At 43.8% G+C, this 14,248-nt stretch overlaps 2 protein-coding genes across 6 annotated transcripts in view; one reads left to right on the forward strand and one right to left on the reverse strand.

The window, feature by feature from the left end:
* Positions 1-7,962, reverse strand: part of ZNF277 (zinc finger protein 277) — a 49,909-nt gene extending 41,947 nt beyond the window's left edge. The window contains exons 1-2 of one of the 2 annotated variants that reach the window (XM_040063166.1): positions 7,899-7,944; positions 7,383-7,466 (exon numbers count right to left, since the gene is read on the reverse strand). In XM_040063166.1, the coding sequence (XP_039919100.1) occupies positions 7,383-7,466; positions 7,899-7,941 (127 nt within the window). In that variant the 5' untranslated portion in view covers positions 7,942-7,944. Of the gene's footprint in view, positions 1-7,382; positions 7,467-7,898 lie in introns of both variants that reach the window. The other variant, XM_040063167.2, reaches the window with a different exon arrangement.
* A 270-nt stretch (positions 7,963-8,232) lies between these two features.
* Positions 8,233-14,248, forward strand: part of DOCK4 (dedicator of cytokinesis 4) — a 244,634-nt gene continuing 238,618 nt past the window's right edge. For all 4 annotated transcript variants that reach the window (XM_040062079.2, XM_040062081.2, XM_040062080.2 and 1 more), the window contains exon 1: positions 8,233-8,344. In XM_040062079.2, coding sequence (XP_039918013.1) covers positions 8,308-8,344 — 37 coding nt within the window. In that variant the 5' untranslated portion in view covers positions 8,233-8,307. The remainder of the gene's footprint in view (positions 8,345-14,248) is intronic.

Raw genomic sequence — 14,248 nt, forward strand, 5'->3', positions numbered from 1 at the left:
CCATCACTCTCCAGCTGCTTTGTGTATTGGCTGGGTTTAGAGATCAATTTCAGAGCACATGAACAGGATTTGTTTGGAGCCCAGGTATATGAAAAATACATTCCAAGCCTTAATGGAAATGCCTGGGTCTAAACCAAGGGGCTGTTTGGTGTGGGAACACTCACTTCATGTAATCCAAAGCAGAAATGCCAAACCGTGCAGTATAGTTGCAGGCATTGTGGCACCTTTATCTACTGTGCCTTACTATTCGTTCAGGTGAACACAGCCACAACATACCTCAAAAAATCATGAGGTTGAAACAGATGTCAAGTTCTAGAGCTTCTGTACCAGAGGGATAAAGAAAAGGTGCTTAATCTGCTACAACTACACAGGGCAAGTAGCTACTCCTTGGGTACAGAGTTTCTGAAGACAAACGGGAGGTTGACATCTCAGTGAACAAGAATCAAACACAGACAGCTGGGCCATTTCACCCTGGTCACTGTGTCATAAAAATCAGAGAAAAATACACTTTTTTTTTTTTTTAAAAGGACCAACTGGAAGACATGGTCCAGTGAAAACAAAAGGCAAAAATATCAAAAGGAAAGTTTAAAGAAGCACAGTACGAAGCACAGGCAAGTGTCTATGGACCACCAAAGCTACTGACAAAACACCTACTACAATTTCTAACTTAAAGGTGTACTACAGCAGAATACCCAGACAGAATGGCAAACAGTAATCATGGAAAAGCAGTAATCATGGAAACACCCGCTGGAAAATCCAGTCTTGGGATCAATGATTGGACTATTGCAGCTATAGAGCTATACCATTTCCTATGGAAACCTTAAAAGTTAACATGCATTGCTATGGTTCAGGTTGGAGGGGACCTAAAAGAGCACCTAGTTCCAACGTGCCCCCGGCCATAGGCAGGGATGCCACAGCACAATTTCAGTCTGGTTTTAGTGGTACTGACTAATACATTATTTAATACAATTATCAGGTCATTGAACACTAGTCTTTTCCCATTCAAGTGACTGTAATTAAGTACTGTAGACAACAACTCTGCAAAGAACCCAGACTTTTACAAATATATTTCCCTGATTTCAGTGAGACACTGGTCAGGATGATGTGCCCAGCTCTTCAGAGGCACAGACCTGCTTCAAATTTGTACAAAACTCACCACAGTTTTTTCCTCTGCTTCTTGAATGTCATGTTCTTTCCTGCATTGTGTGAGGCTTTTATTGATGCAATATTTAAAGCTACTTTAAAAAGCCCACAGAAAGACATTCAAATGCTTTCAGGCTTTTCTCCTGGTTTCAGCCTGCTGGGAGTTTGTGGAGGAGAATGTGAAGCAAAAACCTCAGAGAGAGACTGGGAACAACTGCAGTTTTAGGATATAAATGGTCGCACAAAGTTGCAGAGTTCTAGCAGAGGTTTCAAGACAGGACATGGTGGAAGAAAGCACACGGGGCTGGGAAAGGTTATGAAGGCTGTTTGGATAGAAAAATTTAACCTACACTGAAGTTAAAATACTTAACGTTTGTAATTTCATAATACTTAAGTTTTTTTCTTCCTTCCCCACTGTTTGTATACACAACCATATGCTAGTTTAGACCCTACACTACATCCCTTCATCAAGAAAGCTGGCTGAAGCCTCGAAAGGTGAATTCTAAGACCTGTTTTCATGACAGGCACCTCCTGGGGCAGTCATCATTGCTGGCAAGAATCTACAACTTCAGTGCTCTTCCAGATGACCAGTACCCCCCCAGTAAAAACAAAGCAGTGAACAAGGTGTTTCAATAGGCATTACAAATTATCCTGGCATCTGTGTTACACTCAGAACATTCAAAACATTTGAAGTACCTCTCTAGCCTATACCTCTACATCTAAATAAAGCATGCCCACATCTATTATTTGTTCAAGTGATGAAAAAGCTTTTTTGGGTAAGAATCAGATATTTGCCAATACAGAAACAGTTTAAAGGTCTTCATCAGTCCTCAGACTGATGAAACACCACTCACTCTTGCTCCACTGCACGTAACAGAAAGACTGAGCAGAGGTTTCAAAGAACTTGAAGGCTTTAAGATGCAAACAAGTTACCATGTTTAAGCAGTGTACCGGCTCACCAGGCAGTCTGAAGCAACTCACTTCTAAATGAGATCTGGTTAGAGTATAGAGGAGCTGATATAAGGTAGTTTGTTCATGTATCAAAGTCTTTACTCCCTACTGAGCAGGCTAGAATTGGCTCAGACAACTAGAATGAAACACAAAGATAAAGGCCATCCATCTTTGCTTTTAAGCTATGAAAGTTTTCTGAATTCAGAGAAAACCAAATAGCAAGTCTTTATTGGGTATTTTTGGGAAATATCCTACGCCTTGTGCTAACAGAAATTACGCATTCATGCCGAGGTGTGGGGATGCCCCTTTTCTTCAGATAAAAGACACTGCACATTTGCAACACTATTATTTGTAAAATTATGGCAGGAATCATGGGCATTTCAGATCTCTATTACCAACGAATACAATCCATCACTTATTTTATTAAGCCATTATGACATGTTTAATGAAATATTTAGTTTCACTTGTATATTCTCCCATTGTCAGGTATTTAAGAAATGTGATTTGAAGGCTAAAAACACTAAAATATTACTGCAACAGTGACATGAAAGGATTCTGCCTTTTTAATTTTCAAGCAGAGAAGCACATAAAAGGTGATTCTACAACAATAATTTAATAATTTCCAGTCCTCCGAAAGATCCATTTGCTTATCAGGTAAATGTTTAAAATTACTTTGAGATTGGATTTTTAATTAAAAAACACAAAAAAGGCTCTTAAAACATTTTTAAATAATACTGCTTTAGAAGGTCCATTCAAGTAATCATATTAAAATAAATTTTGTTGCACAGAACTAATTAGTGAACCTGTCTTCTAGGTGTAATTGCTAATTGTTCAGTTCACAATGATTAATCTGCATCCTTTACAGAGCTTATAATGCCTACTAGTAAAAAGAATCTCTTCTCTCTTTGCCCAAAATCTGTAGTACGGTGGAAGCCTCAGGTCTTGAAATCCTCTACTGCACACAAAGATTTAACCCAAGAAACAGATCACTGGTGGTATTCTGCAAGCTTGAAAGTGCCCTGTGGGAAAACAACTGAGGATGCAACCACATGTGTGATCACTTGGAATTGGTGGGGGTTTCCAAGGAAGGGTACTGAGAGGATATGAACCTCTAAACCCATGCAACAGAAATGGGCAGATACATGTGGGCTGCTCATGAGGCTAAGGTCTGAGGATCTCTTGTGAATGAAGAAACAAGAAGAGGTAGCTGTGTGCTCGGGGCGATGGCTGCTGTGTCACCTTGCTGCAGTTTTCACCCACAGACACAAGCAGCCAGCAGCTCCCCACTCACCACCATGCATGCTGTGGATATTTTAGAGAGGAAGGAGGTGAAGCACTCAGTCTGATCTGAATAGGAGTGGTAGCATAAGGAAGCAGGGGCTGGGAAGGCATCTAGTCCATCAGTTATTTGGTTAAAGACTTTTCAGTATAAAAGAAACAACAAATAATGAGGAAAGCGATAGATTACACACAAATATTAATGAGCAGGTGAAAACAGAGACAGTAAGTCATCTCTGCCAATATGGGAACTAATGGCATTAAAAGGAGCTACTCACATACACTTGAAGAGGGTCAGGATGAACTTTTGTCACTGATATGAAAGGGGAAATGTGTGATTATCGTATGTACTATGGTATTTTTAAGGGTGTTTGTGGATGGGATCAGAAGGCGATAGTGGCATTTTGTATACATTACAGTAATTTAGGAAATTTAGGGGAGGGGAAAGAAGAAAGAAAAGGGCAGGGGGGCAAGCACCAGGCAATGGAGATGGCAAGTGGAGGAAAGAGTAAAAGGGGTAAGTTGTATTTAAACAATGGGTAAGCTTCTCTGATCAAACCCTGCACCTAATCACCTCTTTTCCTTCTTCTTACTAAATCTTTAACTACTCTTTTGTGTAATTCACCCTCTGTTCTGTGTGTGATACTGCTGCAAAGTCTAAGTGCCTGCAACTGCAGAAGATGCTGCAGCTCTCAAGGTCTAGAGGTCCAGGAAACATCAACTGGAGGGACCACGATGTATCTATATGTAATTTGGTAGCAATGTACAAACTGCAGTAGCCAGTGAGTAGAAGATCTGTGTCTGGCAAGATGCAAGGAACCCAGGGTCTAGCTGTGAGCACAGTGGGTGCCTGGAGACAAAGTCCACCCAACAAACTCGGACATTATCCTAATATTTGAGGGATTCATGACTGTGGGGTACATGTGAGACACGGGCCAATGCGTGTATCAATTTTGACAGCCAACACTAAGTTGCTAGCAAAAAGGAGGAAACCTCCATGCAGGCTAAGGGAGCCCAAGCACAGAATTAAGAGAGGTTTGCAGGACATGGTAATGTTCAAGGGATCCATGAATGCATCTGTCCTTCTGAATCAGGCAGTGAGGGTGCATGCAGTGTTTTCACTAGTGCACTTCAGTCCTGATCAGTCTTTGCCACCCCAAGTAGGACTCAAAAGTCCCATCCTCCTTTGCCCTCCATCTTGAGAACTGGCTTAAAGGCAGGGCACAGCCACATACACTGTGCTGTTGCTATTTCCCTCACTGCCTGGCTCTCTCAGGGAAGGGAAAGCTAAAAGGGAATAAGAGGTTTCCCTTTCTTTCCCAGGGGCTGCTGCTGGGGAATCTCTTTAATCAGTCCTTCAGCAGGGCTACCCTGATGCACGCAGGAGTGTTGCCTAAGGTGTCCCAAGCGCTGTACCCTGTAATGTAGCTCGGAGTAGCAAATGCCGCTGTGTCACTGTAACACAATTGTCAGCAGTTACTGATAACCTGGGAACGTAATTTAGGAAACATTCCCCACCCTTATTGTCTGAGCCAGTGGCTGGGTAAGCGACACAAGGTCCAGAAATAGACTTAGACTTAATCCACACTGATGCACAAAGGGGCCTGTGAACATGGGAGTGCTTGCAAATCTAAAGAGGAACACATCTAGTAACCCGTATGGAGAAATCTTTTGGGTCTGAGAGTACATGGGACTGCCTTTCAGTGACCAGGAAAGAGAAAACCCTGCATTCCAGAGTCCACTGTGTTGAGCAGCTCTAATAGCATCCCTAACAGAACTTAAAAGTTGAGCAAAAGAAGTAATGGCTGTACTATCAGGAACAAACCAGCTGTCACTGAAGTATCCTCTAGGTAGAACAAAAACAAACAAACAAACAAACAAACAAAAAACCAACCCCCCCCCCAAAAAACCCCAAAACCTCAAAACAAACAACTCCCCCCAAAAAACCCCAACAAAAACAAACAAACAAAAAGTAGACAAGTGCAAGACCAGCCAAACTTTTGTCTCCCAGAGTAAACTGAGTATTCTTAAAAATGGCGTACAAGAGAGAGACATGGAAGGAATCAGAATAACATGTTGTGCTTGGACATACTGCACCCCAGCAATATGTGTTCAAAAACACTTGAGCACAAGAAGACCTTAAGTAGGAAACCATAACTGTCAGACTGCTGATGAAACAATGAAAGACACACTTTCAGAAAAAATATTCCTTTTAAAATCCTTTGACAGATGCTGTAAGAAGTGTTGATATGCAGCATAATTATTGCAGACTGAACAAACTGTACTGTGGACAGTGATGTATTTATTAAAAGCCACTTGGTGAAGGCTGCTGGAAGGAACTAACTAGAATGCAACACCATCCTGGATTAGAATACAAAAACACAGGCTTTCCTATAAATAGAATCAGCAAAACAGGAAATAGTATATTATTTAATTTTCCTATATGCTGCCTCCAAGTAAGTGACACACCTCAGGTGCACATGCAAGTACAAGATGCTGCCAGAGAGAATAGTTTTGTAGAAATTACACCTCTGAACGAATAAGGATTTTTTGCAGAGGCAGAGAAATAATAAATATTAGGGTGGCGTATTTCTTTGCCCACAGACAATGTGATTTATACTCTGAAGATCTCTTGACCCTAAGTGACTGTGTTCGAGACAAATAATTTTGAAAAGGCTGTTTGAGCTATTGGGCACTCGTGCCTTTGTCCAAGGGAAGACTGTTAATGCTGAAGTCAGTCATGGTGAACATGAGAGACAACAGTTACCAGGCAGGGTAAAATTTTATGACTCCCAGCCAGCATGCTGGCAGACCTGTCTTATGGGGAGATGAAATGCCTGGATGTACATGGAAGTCTACAGGCTGACATAAAAGTTAATTTAGCCTGATACCTATTATTTTGATTTTCAACAGTGATTTTTACAAATTTCATTACCTAAAGACTCCAAATGATCTTCCAGGGGATGCAAAGTGAGTTTGGGAGCAAAGAGAGAAAGTCCACTAGTCATTTCAACGAGTGTTCCTGCTTAGTAAAAGGAAAACAGCATAGGCCTCTGAATTTCCATTTTCCTTAAAAAATTTCTGTTTTTTCCTTTGGAGTGGTGCCAATGTCATTACAAGAGTTATCTGAAAAAAACCCCAGGGTAACCTCATCATCTCCAGTAGTCCACAGACCTATATATACACAGAAGAATTGCACAGACCCAGGCACGTGTTCTTTACAACAGTTTAAACAGCACAGCTTTGCCTCGGGTGCAATTACACCAGTGTGGAAATGCTCTAAAAAGGTCTGGCTTTTCACATGTGAGGTTCATGACAACGTACTGCAACACAGAAATAAGGCAAGAGTATTGCTTTAACTACTAGCATAAACTGATATTACTTTTAGGAATAGAATAAAGGTACACACTAGACAAACAATGCAACTGTCACTTAATAGACCACTCCCTATCAAAGGCTCAAACACAGAATAAAAGTGCTCTAACTCCAGGTTTGAAACTGCCTGCTTGCACGTGACTTCCTTTCGTTGTGTCCTTCACACTATCAATGACTGGACAGCAAAAGTTAAAAGCCAACCTGAACTGAAAGCTACTCTTTTCTCTTAAACGTGAAAACGTTCAACTGTTTTTTTCATTCAGATGAATGAATAAAATATGAAACAAAATAAACACATAAAATCTCTAGATACCACTTCAGAATAATATTTTAATTTGAAAACACTTTTCTAAAACCAGACATGCTCATTTTAGAGACAATTTGTACCTGGTAAGGCCTGCAAAGCAGCATAGTTATCAGTTTTCTCTCTGTCTTTCCACAGGACCAGAAGATATAACCAAAGCTGTTGCTCCTGCTTCAAAACACACAGGTTTCTCTTAAAAGGAGCAGGGTAGCCTGACGCTTTCTCGCAGTCTATCCACGGTGAGCTCTAGCTAAGCTCCTTCCAGAAGGGTGCAGACATACAGACTTCTCGACAAGGACACAAACCCTGCTGTTCTCGCTGCTTACGGTACCTAGTTCATCCCTGCAGTAATTCCCCACGGTCCATTCGTGCTCCTCGCTGTGCACCGCCTGCTTTGCATTATCTCTGTGTACGTCTGTGTTGGCAAACGGATTTATGTGAGAAGCCAAAATGCCCCCCGGACCATGAGCTCCACGTCCCACCGCTCTGGCTCGCTGCCGGAATCAACTCCCTCCCCACCTCGACTCGCTGTCGGAAACTCTCCCTGTCCCCACAGTTCCGTGTGCCAAACGTGGAAGGACTGGCAGCGCTAGGACCAGAGCCACTCACGTCCCTACAACCAGCGGGAGCAGTTACGGGGCTGTCCGCGGAGCCTCACTCCGACGGGCGGCGAGCGAGCCCCACCGCGCCGGGCCCCGGGGCCCCCGGCTGCCCCACACGCGTCCGTCGCTCCCCGTCCCAGGGATGACTGCGCCAGCCCCGTCCCACCGTCCAAGCCGGGATCGCGGAACGGAGGGGAGCGGGGGAGCTCAGTGTGAGACCCCCACGCCTCCCGCAGCGCACTCACCTCCCCGCTCCGGCGGCCCCGCAGCCCCGCGGGACGCGGCCATGCCGCCGTCGCCGCTCCGCCCGCCCCGGCGCGGGGCGGCCCCCGGGAGCCGCGCTCCGCCCCGCTCCGCCCCGGCGGGGAGCGCGGGGCCGGACGGGGCTCGTAGTCTCTCCCGCGGCCGCGGGCGACGAGGGGCGCGGCTGCATCGAGGCACTACGTTCCCCGGCGTGCAGCGGGACGGGGAATATAAGTGGCTGGCGGCGAGCGCCTTGAGTCAGTCCGCCCGCTCGAACAATGCCTTCGCCGCCGGGGCCGGGCAACCGCGGCTGAGCGCGGCGGGAGCCCCGGGCAGCGGACGCGCTCGCCGGCCACCGCCGCTCCCGGCGGAGGGGCTGGCAGGGGGAACGGGCGCTCGCACGCCGCGAGCATGTGGATACCCACGGAGCACGAGAAGTACGGCGTGGGTGAGTGAAAGAGAAGGCGAGCGGGGCAGCGCGGGGGCGAGGAGCGGCGCTGCCGGCGGGGAGCGCATCCCGGGCGGAGCGGGCTCGCCCCGCGGGGCGCTGCCGCTGTTTCCCGCTGGAGCGAAGGCAGCGCCCTGCGCTTGTGAGTGCTGCGAGGGGGGCCGAGGTCCCGTCGGGGCGCGAGGGAGCGGCCCCTTACCCGGGGGCACAACAAAGGGCGGCCGCTGCCCGAGCCGCGGCTCCGGCGTCTCCCGCCGCTGCCAGGGGATGGGGCAGGGGCCGGTCCCCAGTCTCCGAGGCGGGCGCTCGGTTTTCCACGCCGGCGCTGGGTGAAAAGGTTGGCGTTTTACGGGGAACAAAGCAGCCTGAAAACATCGCTGGGAGCGGCGACCCAGCGATGGGTCGCTGAGAGACGGTGTCCGCCGGCGGCCCGGCAAGGAGCGGCCGCGGGCATTGTTCGCGCGTCGGGGGTATTGTCGCTGCTTCACTGGAAACCAGACAAAGTGTCGCTTGTGGGGAGCCGCGCTGCCGCGCTTGTTTGTTCCCCTCTGCCCAGTGTAGGGCTCCGAAGTCCGCGGGCTTGACTTGCGGAGCGGTCGGAGAGACTCGCAGTGATTTTATTTTTCTTGGCACCGCCTACGCCAACACCCGGTGAGCGCCGGCCGCTCGTCCCGGACAATAGCCCCCTCTGACACGGGTGTCGCTGAACTGTTGTACAGACCCGCCGGCGCAGCGCGCAGCTCCCCGTGCGCGTACGTCGCATTTGAACGCGGAGTTGTTCGTGTTGGAGAAAAGCGGGAGGAGCGCGGAGCCCTCCTTTGTGTTGTGTGTGTACCAGCGCTGTGGCGAGCCGAGAGCGCGGGGCCGCTCCGTCCCATCTGGAGTTGAGCCCAGATGTTGCCGTCTTCCGAATGCTAAATTACACAAATCATCGGTGGGATTTTTTTTTTTTTTTCCTTGACTTCTTTATTTGTCAGGTCGCAGCTGGGTTGCAAGATATTGATTAGTCCTGCCCACCCGCCTTTCTTTACGAGGATGGGCAAGAGGCTTAAAAACCACTCTGGGACTCTCTGGAATGGCATGCTGGATATTAGCAGTCAAGTATTTCAAGCTGTAGCCCTCGTCTCCGTCTATTTGTTGTTTATTTTTGATCCTACTGTGCCATTTCACAACGGAAGCATTTGCCCCCCGCCCCCTCATATTTGAGCTAAAAATCACTATCTTATACTGAAAACAGGCAGATAAACAGTGTTCTCCTGTTTGAATAGCTATCCCATCGTTGCTAAAAAATTAACATATATCCCTTAAGTAAGCTTTTCTACGTTTACTAACCCTTTTCAGGTACTTAGAGGTGAATTGCTCTTCAGCCCTGCCTTGCTTACCAGAGCTGGGTGTCACTGAAATCTTACTCCTGCTAAAGAGATACAGTTGCATTTTCTCAATAGAGAGCTTCCTTTGGATCAACCAGAAAATGTGGTCCACTACAAAGATTGTCTTTATTTGTGCAAATATAATATAGTCACCAAAACGATGCGTATTCTTATTTAAATTAATTTCCTGGTTTTCTGTGATTTGGCTTCCAAAGGCTATTCAAGATAGTAACAAAAAGCCACTGTTCAAATTGGTTTCTCTGTACCCTAGGATGGGAATGATATTATAGCTCAGTATGACTATTGCAAAATGTTGAAATACTAACCTAAAGTAATTTAATTTTTTCTCTTGGACTGCTTTTTATGCTGTGTGCTCACTTACCTGCATGATGAGTGCTGTCTGCAAAATCTTCACACCCAATTACCCTGTAAGCTATTGTACTACATAACCGTGGGAGGGGAGGCAAGAGAAAGGGTTGTATCTTGCTGCATAATTATTTAAACTTTATATAAAGTGAACCTCATAAATCAAACTTGCATTTTGCACCACAGACCAGTTTATGTAGTTTCTTTTTTACTGATGGGATTATTACATTTCCAAACAACTATTTTAATACTTGTGTGTATATCTGCTCTGGTAAAATGGCTGTGTTAGGAAAACCCTTTGAGAATCCTGATTAGTTGTACCAAACATACGTATCCTTTATACAAAGAGCTCAGGACTTGCATCAACATCAGACATCATCTGCTGCATTTTCAGTCTGAATTCTGCAGCACATGTTGTGTGCTGCACATCTCTACTGTGATGCCAAAATGGATGAATAACCAGACAACAGCCACCTGGTTGCACTGAAGGGTTGCTGGTAACCAGGTGGCTGTTGCTCACTTGCACAGCCTGACTGATCCCACTTTGAGGGGTAGCTGGTACAGTCACAGTCTTCTCTTCTACAATTTTTTCAACTTCTGCCTGCTAGCCGTTGATAATATCTATTTGAATTTTTCATTGAGTGTGTTGCTTAACTCAGAGTTCATTTATTAGTAGGCAGACACACTGCTAGTTCATTTCATGGTAGACATTTGTGCTGCTATAAGGAGAACACTACTATACTTTTATGTGCCACCTTTTGTACTACAGTTCTGTGTTTTTATTTCCGAGGCTATAGATTTTGTCAGTTTTGCTGTCCCTCAGGATACTAAAAGTGAAATAAACACTGGAATATTTCTGGTATTGAGAACTTGCTTTGTCTGGGTTTTGATATCTGTATTTTCAGAACAGAAGGTTAAGCTAGTATATTTCACTTTGAAATTGCGTATGTTTTGAGTCACACCTTCAGCTGTGGTATCAAACCAGCAATGACATTGTAGGAAGGATCCTGTGGTCAGTTATGTGGAATATTTAGTACAAAGTATGCTGATGAAAGGGTAGGAGAGGTAAGGCTACTTTTTGCTGTTAATAGTGTTTAAATCTGGTAGATGTCAAATGGAGTTGACTTACGTAAATACTGTATGCTGATCTATGTGAACTTGGAACCCAAGGGAATCACAGATTCAGTTGGGTTGGAAAAGACCTCCAAGATCATGGAGTCCAACCAATGACCAATATTGTTTAGAACAATAATCAAACCCTTTGTTAGAATAAGTCATTTAAGATTGCCCTAGCTTTGGATGCTCTGCAGGCAGCAAACCAGTAAGTGTAGCTTTCAGAAGTCACTCTTACTGGTTGGTGCATACTGGAAATTTTTAGCTGTAATAAATAAATCACAGGATTACATAATTACCTTGTAGCTGCTGTTTGGAGTAAAGATACAAGTTCTGTTTCATCCTCTATATTCAAGATATCTGTGGTGGTGTGGGTTTTTTTTGTTTGTTTTTTTTTTTTTTTAATTTTTTATTTTGTCTCACCAGATCTGCATATTGCCATATCATCCAATTTCTCTGATTTACCTGAATCTGTAAGGGTGCATTTAAATTCTCTGCAAAGTAGGCAATTTACCACTTTTCACTGAGCACAAAGTTTCTCAGCCTTTCTCTGGAAGGCATTTTTTTGGATTAGGGTGGAAAGATTAATTAAGGAAAATAATTAAAAACAGTTGCTGAATGTATCGCCTAATTTATAAGCAGAATGGTATTCCAGGTGCTGAAGTCATTCTGTACAGCAAAATATACCAGTTTCACAATTTCAGCTTGGAAGAGTTACTGATGTTTTTAGTGTGGGTAAGCCATAAATGTGCCTTTCTGAGAGGGGGGCATGAAGTTTTGGGCATCTCCTAGTTTATAGATGGAGAAGTGTAAGGTTCAAATGACTTTGTACTGTAAGCTGAGGTTCATAGGAGGAAAAAGGGGCCTATTAGTTGATCACAGGAGCAGTATTGACTTGCACATAGACAAAAGCCAAATCAATTGGCTTGTGTCCTGTTCTGAGTTGCAGCCAAACTAGTCTTGCTAGCAGTCCTGTTGAAAGATAGCAAAGATATCCTTATCTCCATGCTGCATTCCCTTTTTTGACTGCAAGCTGACTTTACTGTAAATGAACTTGGTTTGTTTAGCTCAACAATATCTCTGTCAATAGCATGGTATAATGTGTTTTGTTAAGCATAAACACTTAATTAGCTTTTCTTGTGTGCCTCTTCAGACAGTACAAATAAGGCCTTTAAATCGAGCTTATTTCCTCCATTCTTCTCCATGAATTGTGCCTCACATTTCTACGTGGAATTAATTTTGTACTTTTGTCTTGGACTAATATTGTCACTAATAATGAGCTACGTCCAAAACTTCTATCAAGCTGTCCAAATAACTATTTAGATCTGAGGCAGGGCATAATGTATTTGTGGGTTCATTTAACTAGGGAGGAGTTGAAGGCTGATTTTTGCTTTGGATACTGTTTGTGGGGCTGGTCACCTGCAAGCAAGTGGAGGTGAGGTACCAAGGGGCTCCAAGAAAACATGTGACAGGATACCAGTGCTTCCTTTGCCTCACTAGGACAGTGGGAGTCCATTATGAAATACTCCCTGAGTTTTAGCTAGCTGAGATAGCAAAGACCCACACATTTTCTGTAGGAACATTTTTGACACATTTGCCATGGAGGCTTTTATATCAATTTAGTATGTCAGTCAAATAAAGGTGATATATTTTTCAGTCTTTTATATAAGCAGCAACTTTCAATATCTTTTAAAGATGGAATTATCTCAACCTGCAGCTTTTGGACAAAAAAAAAAAATGCTGTATTCTGTTGGGGTGCAGAATATGAAGCTGAGATTCTTAAGTAATTTTTGTTCATAAGACTAGTCTTAGGTTAAACAAATTAGGTGGTAAAATTTTGAAATAAGGCTAAATCAAGATTTTAAAATGGATTTTAAAAAGCTGCCTCCAAAAATCTGTAGACTTCCTTATAGATTTGTGATGTTTTGAATGTCTTCACTATCTCCTAAGGACAGCTCAGAGCTGGCTCATGAACATGTTATATAGTGTCCTTCAGAGGCCCAATTTTTTTCTATTCACTACATATCTGCATCTACTGAGGAAAATTTCTGAAGGCAGAGGTTATTTCATGGTTAGCTGTATACTGATGTCACTTTCTTCCTCTTTTGCTCTATTGAGGTTTTTTTGGCACCATTCTCATTGTTGGACTTGTTAGGCTACTAGCTGGGCTGGATTTATCCAAAAGGTGATGGAACAATGGTGAAGTAGATGACATAAGCCTTGAAGGTGAGGATGTGTTCTCCCTGTGGAAAAGGAGAAAGATTTAAGAAAAAAAAATCAAACATAGGCCAATGCAATCTGTGATGGCTTCTGCATGCTCAGGCAACATGTGATGGAGTCACGAACTTCTCTGTCAAGGAAGCCGTAATTGGTGACTGGACTCCTACTATGCAGATCTCAGCAGCTTTTTGCACTGCTGCAAGAGTGACTGCCATTGACTCATCTCTTTGCTTCCCTACCTGCACCCCAGAAAGGAAACTTCAGTATAAAATTTGGTTTCATGTTTGCAGCCTGGTACAATATTTTTTTTATGATGGTCTGTAGTTCCCAGTTCATTTCTGAGTGTAATTCACAGTGTAGGTTTTGGTCTATAAAGTTCCCAGTAATTTGAGTTTTGGGATTGGGGAAAAACCTGAGGAGAACATTTGACTGCTTGGATCATTTGTGACACTTGATTATGTTCAGTAACTGAGACAAGGCACTTTGAGCAGACAGTTTGCACTCCTGGGAAATGTTACTTAATTTCTTTAGTTTTGAGAGACTTTCCATTGTGGTGTAACTTTTTTTTTTTTTTTTTTAATGTAACTGTACTTCACTGACTAACTTTTTGCTTTGCTTTTCTTTTCTTAATTTTCTTCCTGTCTATGAGGATCTGGGCAGAATGACTTTAAGGTGACCCTCATACACTTCCCAGTGATTTGGAAGCCAGGTTACTAATCTAGAGGGAAATGTCTCTTTTTAATTATTTGTCACATGCATTTAATTTGTCTTAAATGTCTCTAGCATTATGTAATACAGAGGACTGTGGTTTTTTTTTTTTTTTGTTGGTTTTTTT

This window comes from Hirundo rustica, chromosome 4 (genome assembly GCF_015227805.2).
Source record: "Hirundo rustica isolate bHirRus1 chromosome 4, bHirRus1.pri.v3, whole genome shotgun sequence".
Lineage (NCBI taxonomy): Eukaryota > Metazoa > Chordata > Aves > Passeriformes > Hirundinidae > Hirundo > Hirundo rustica.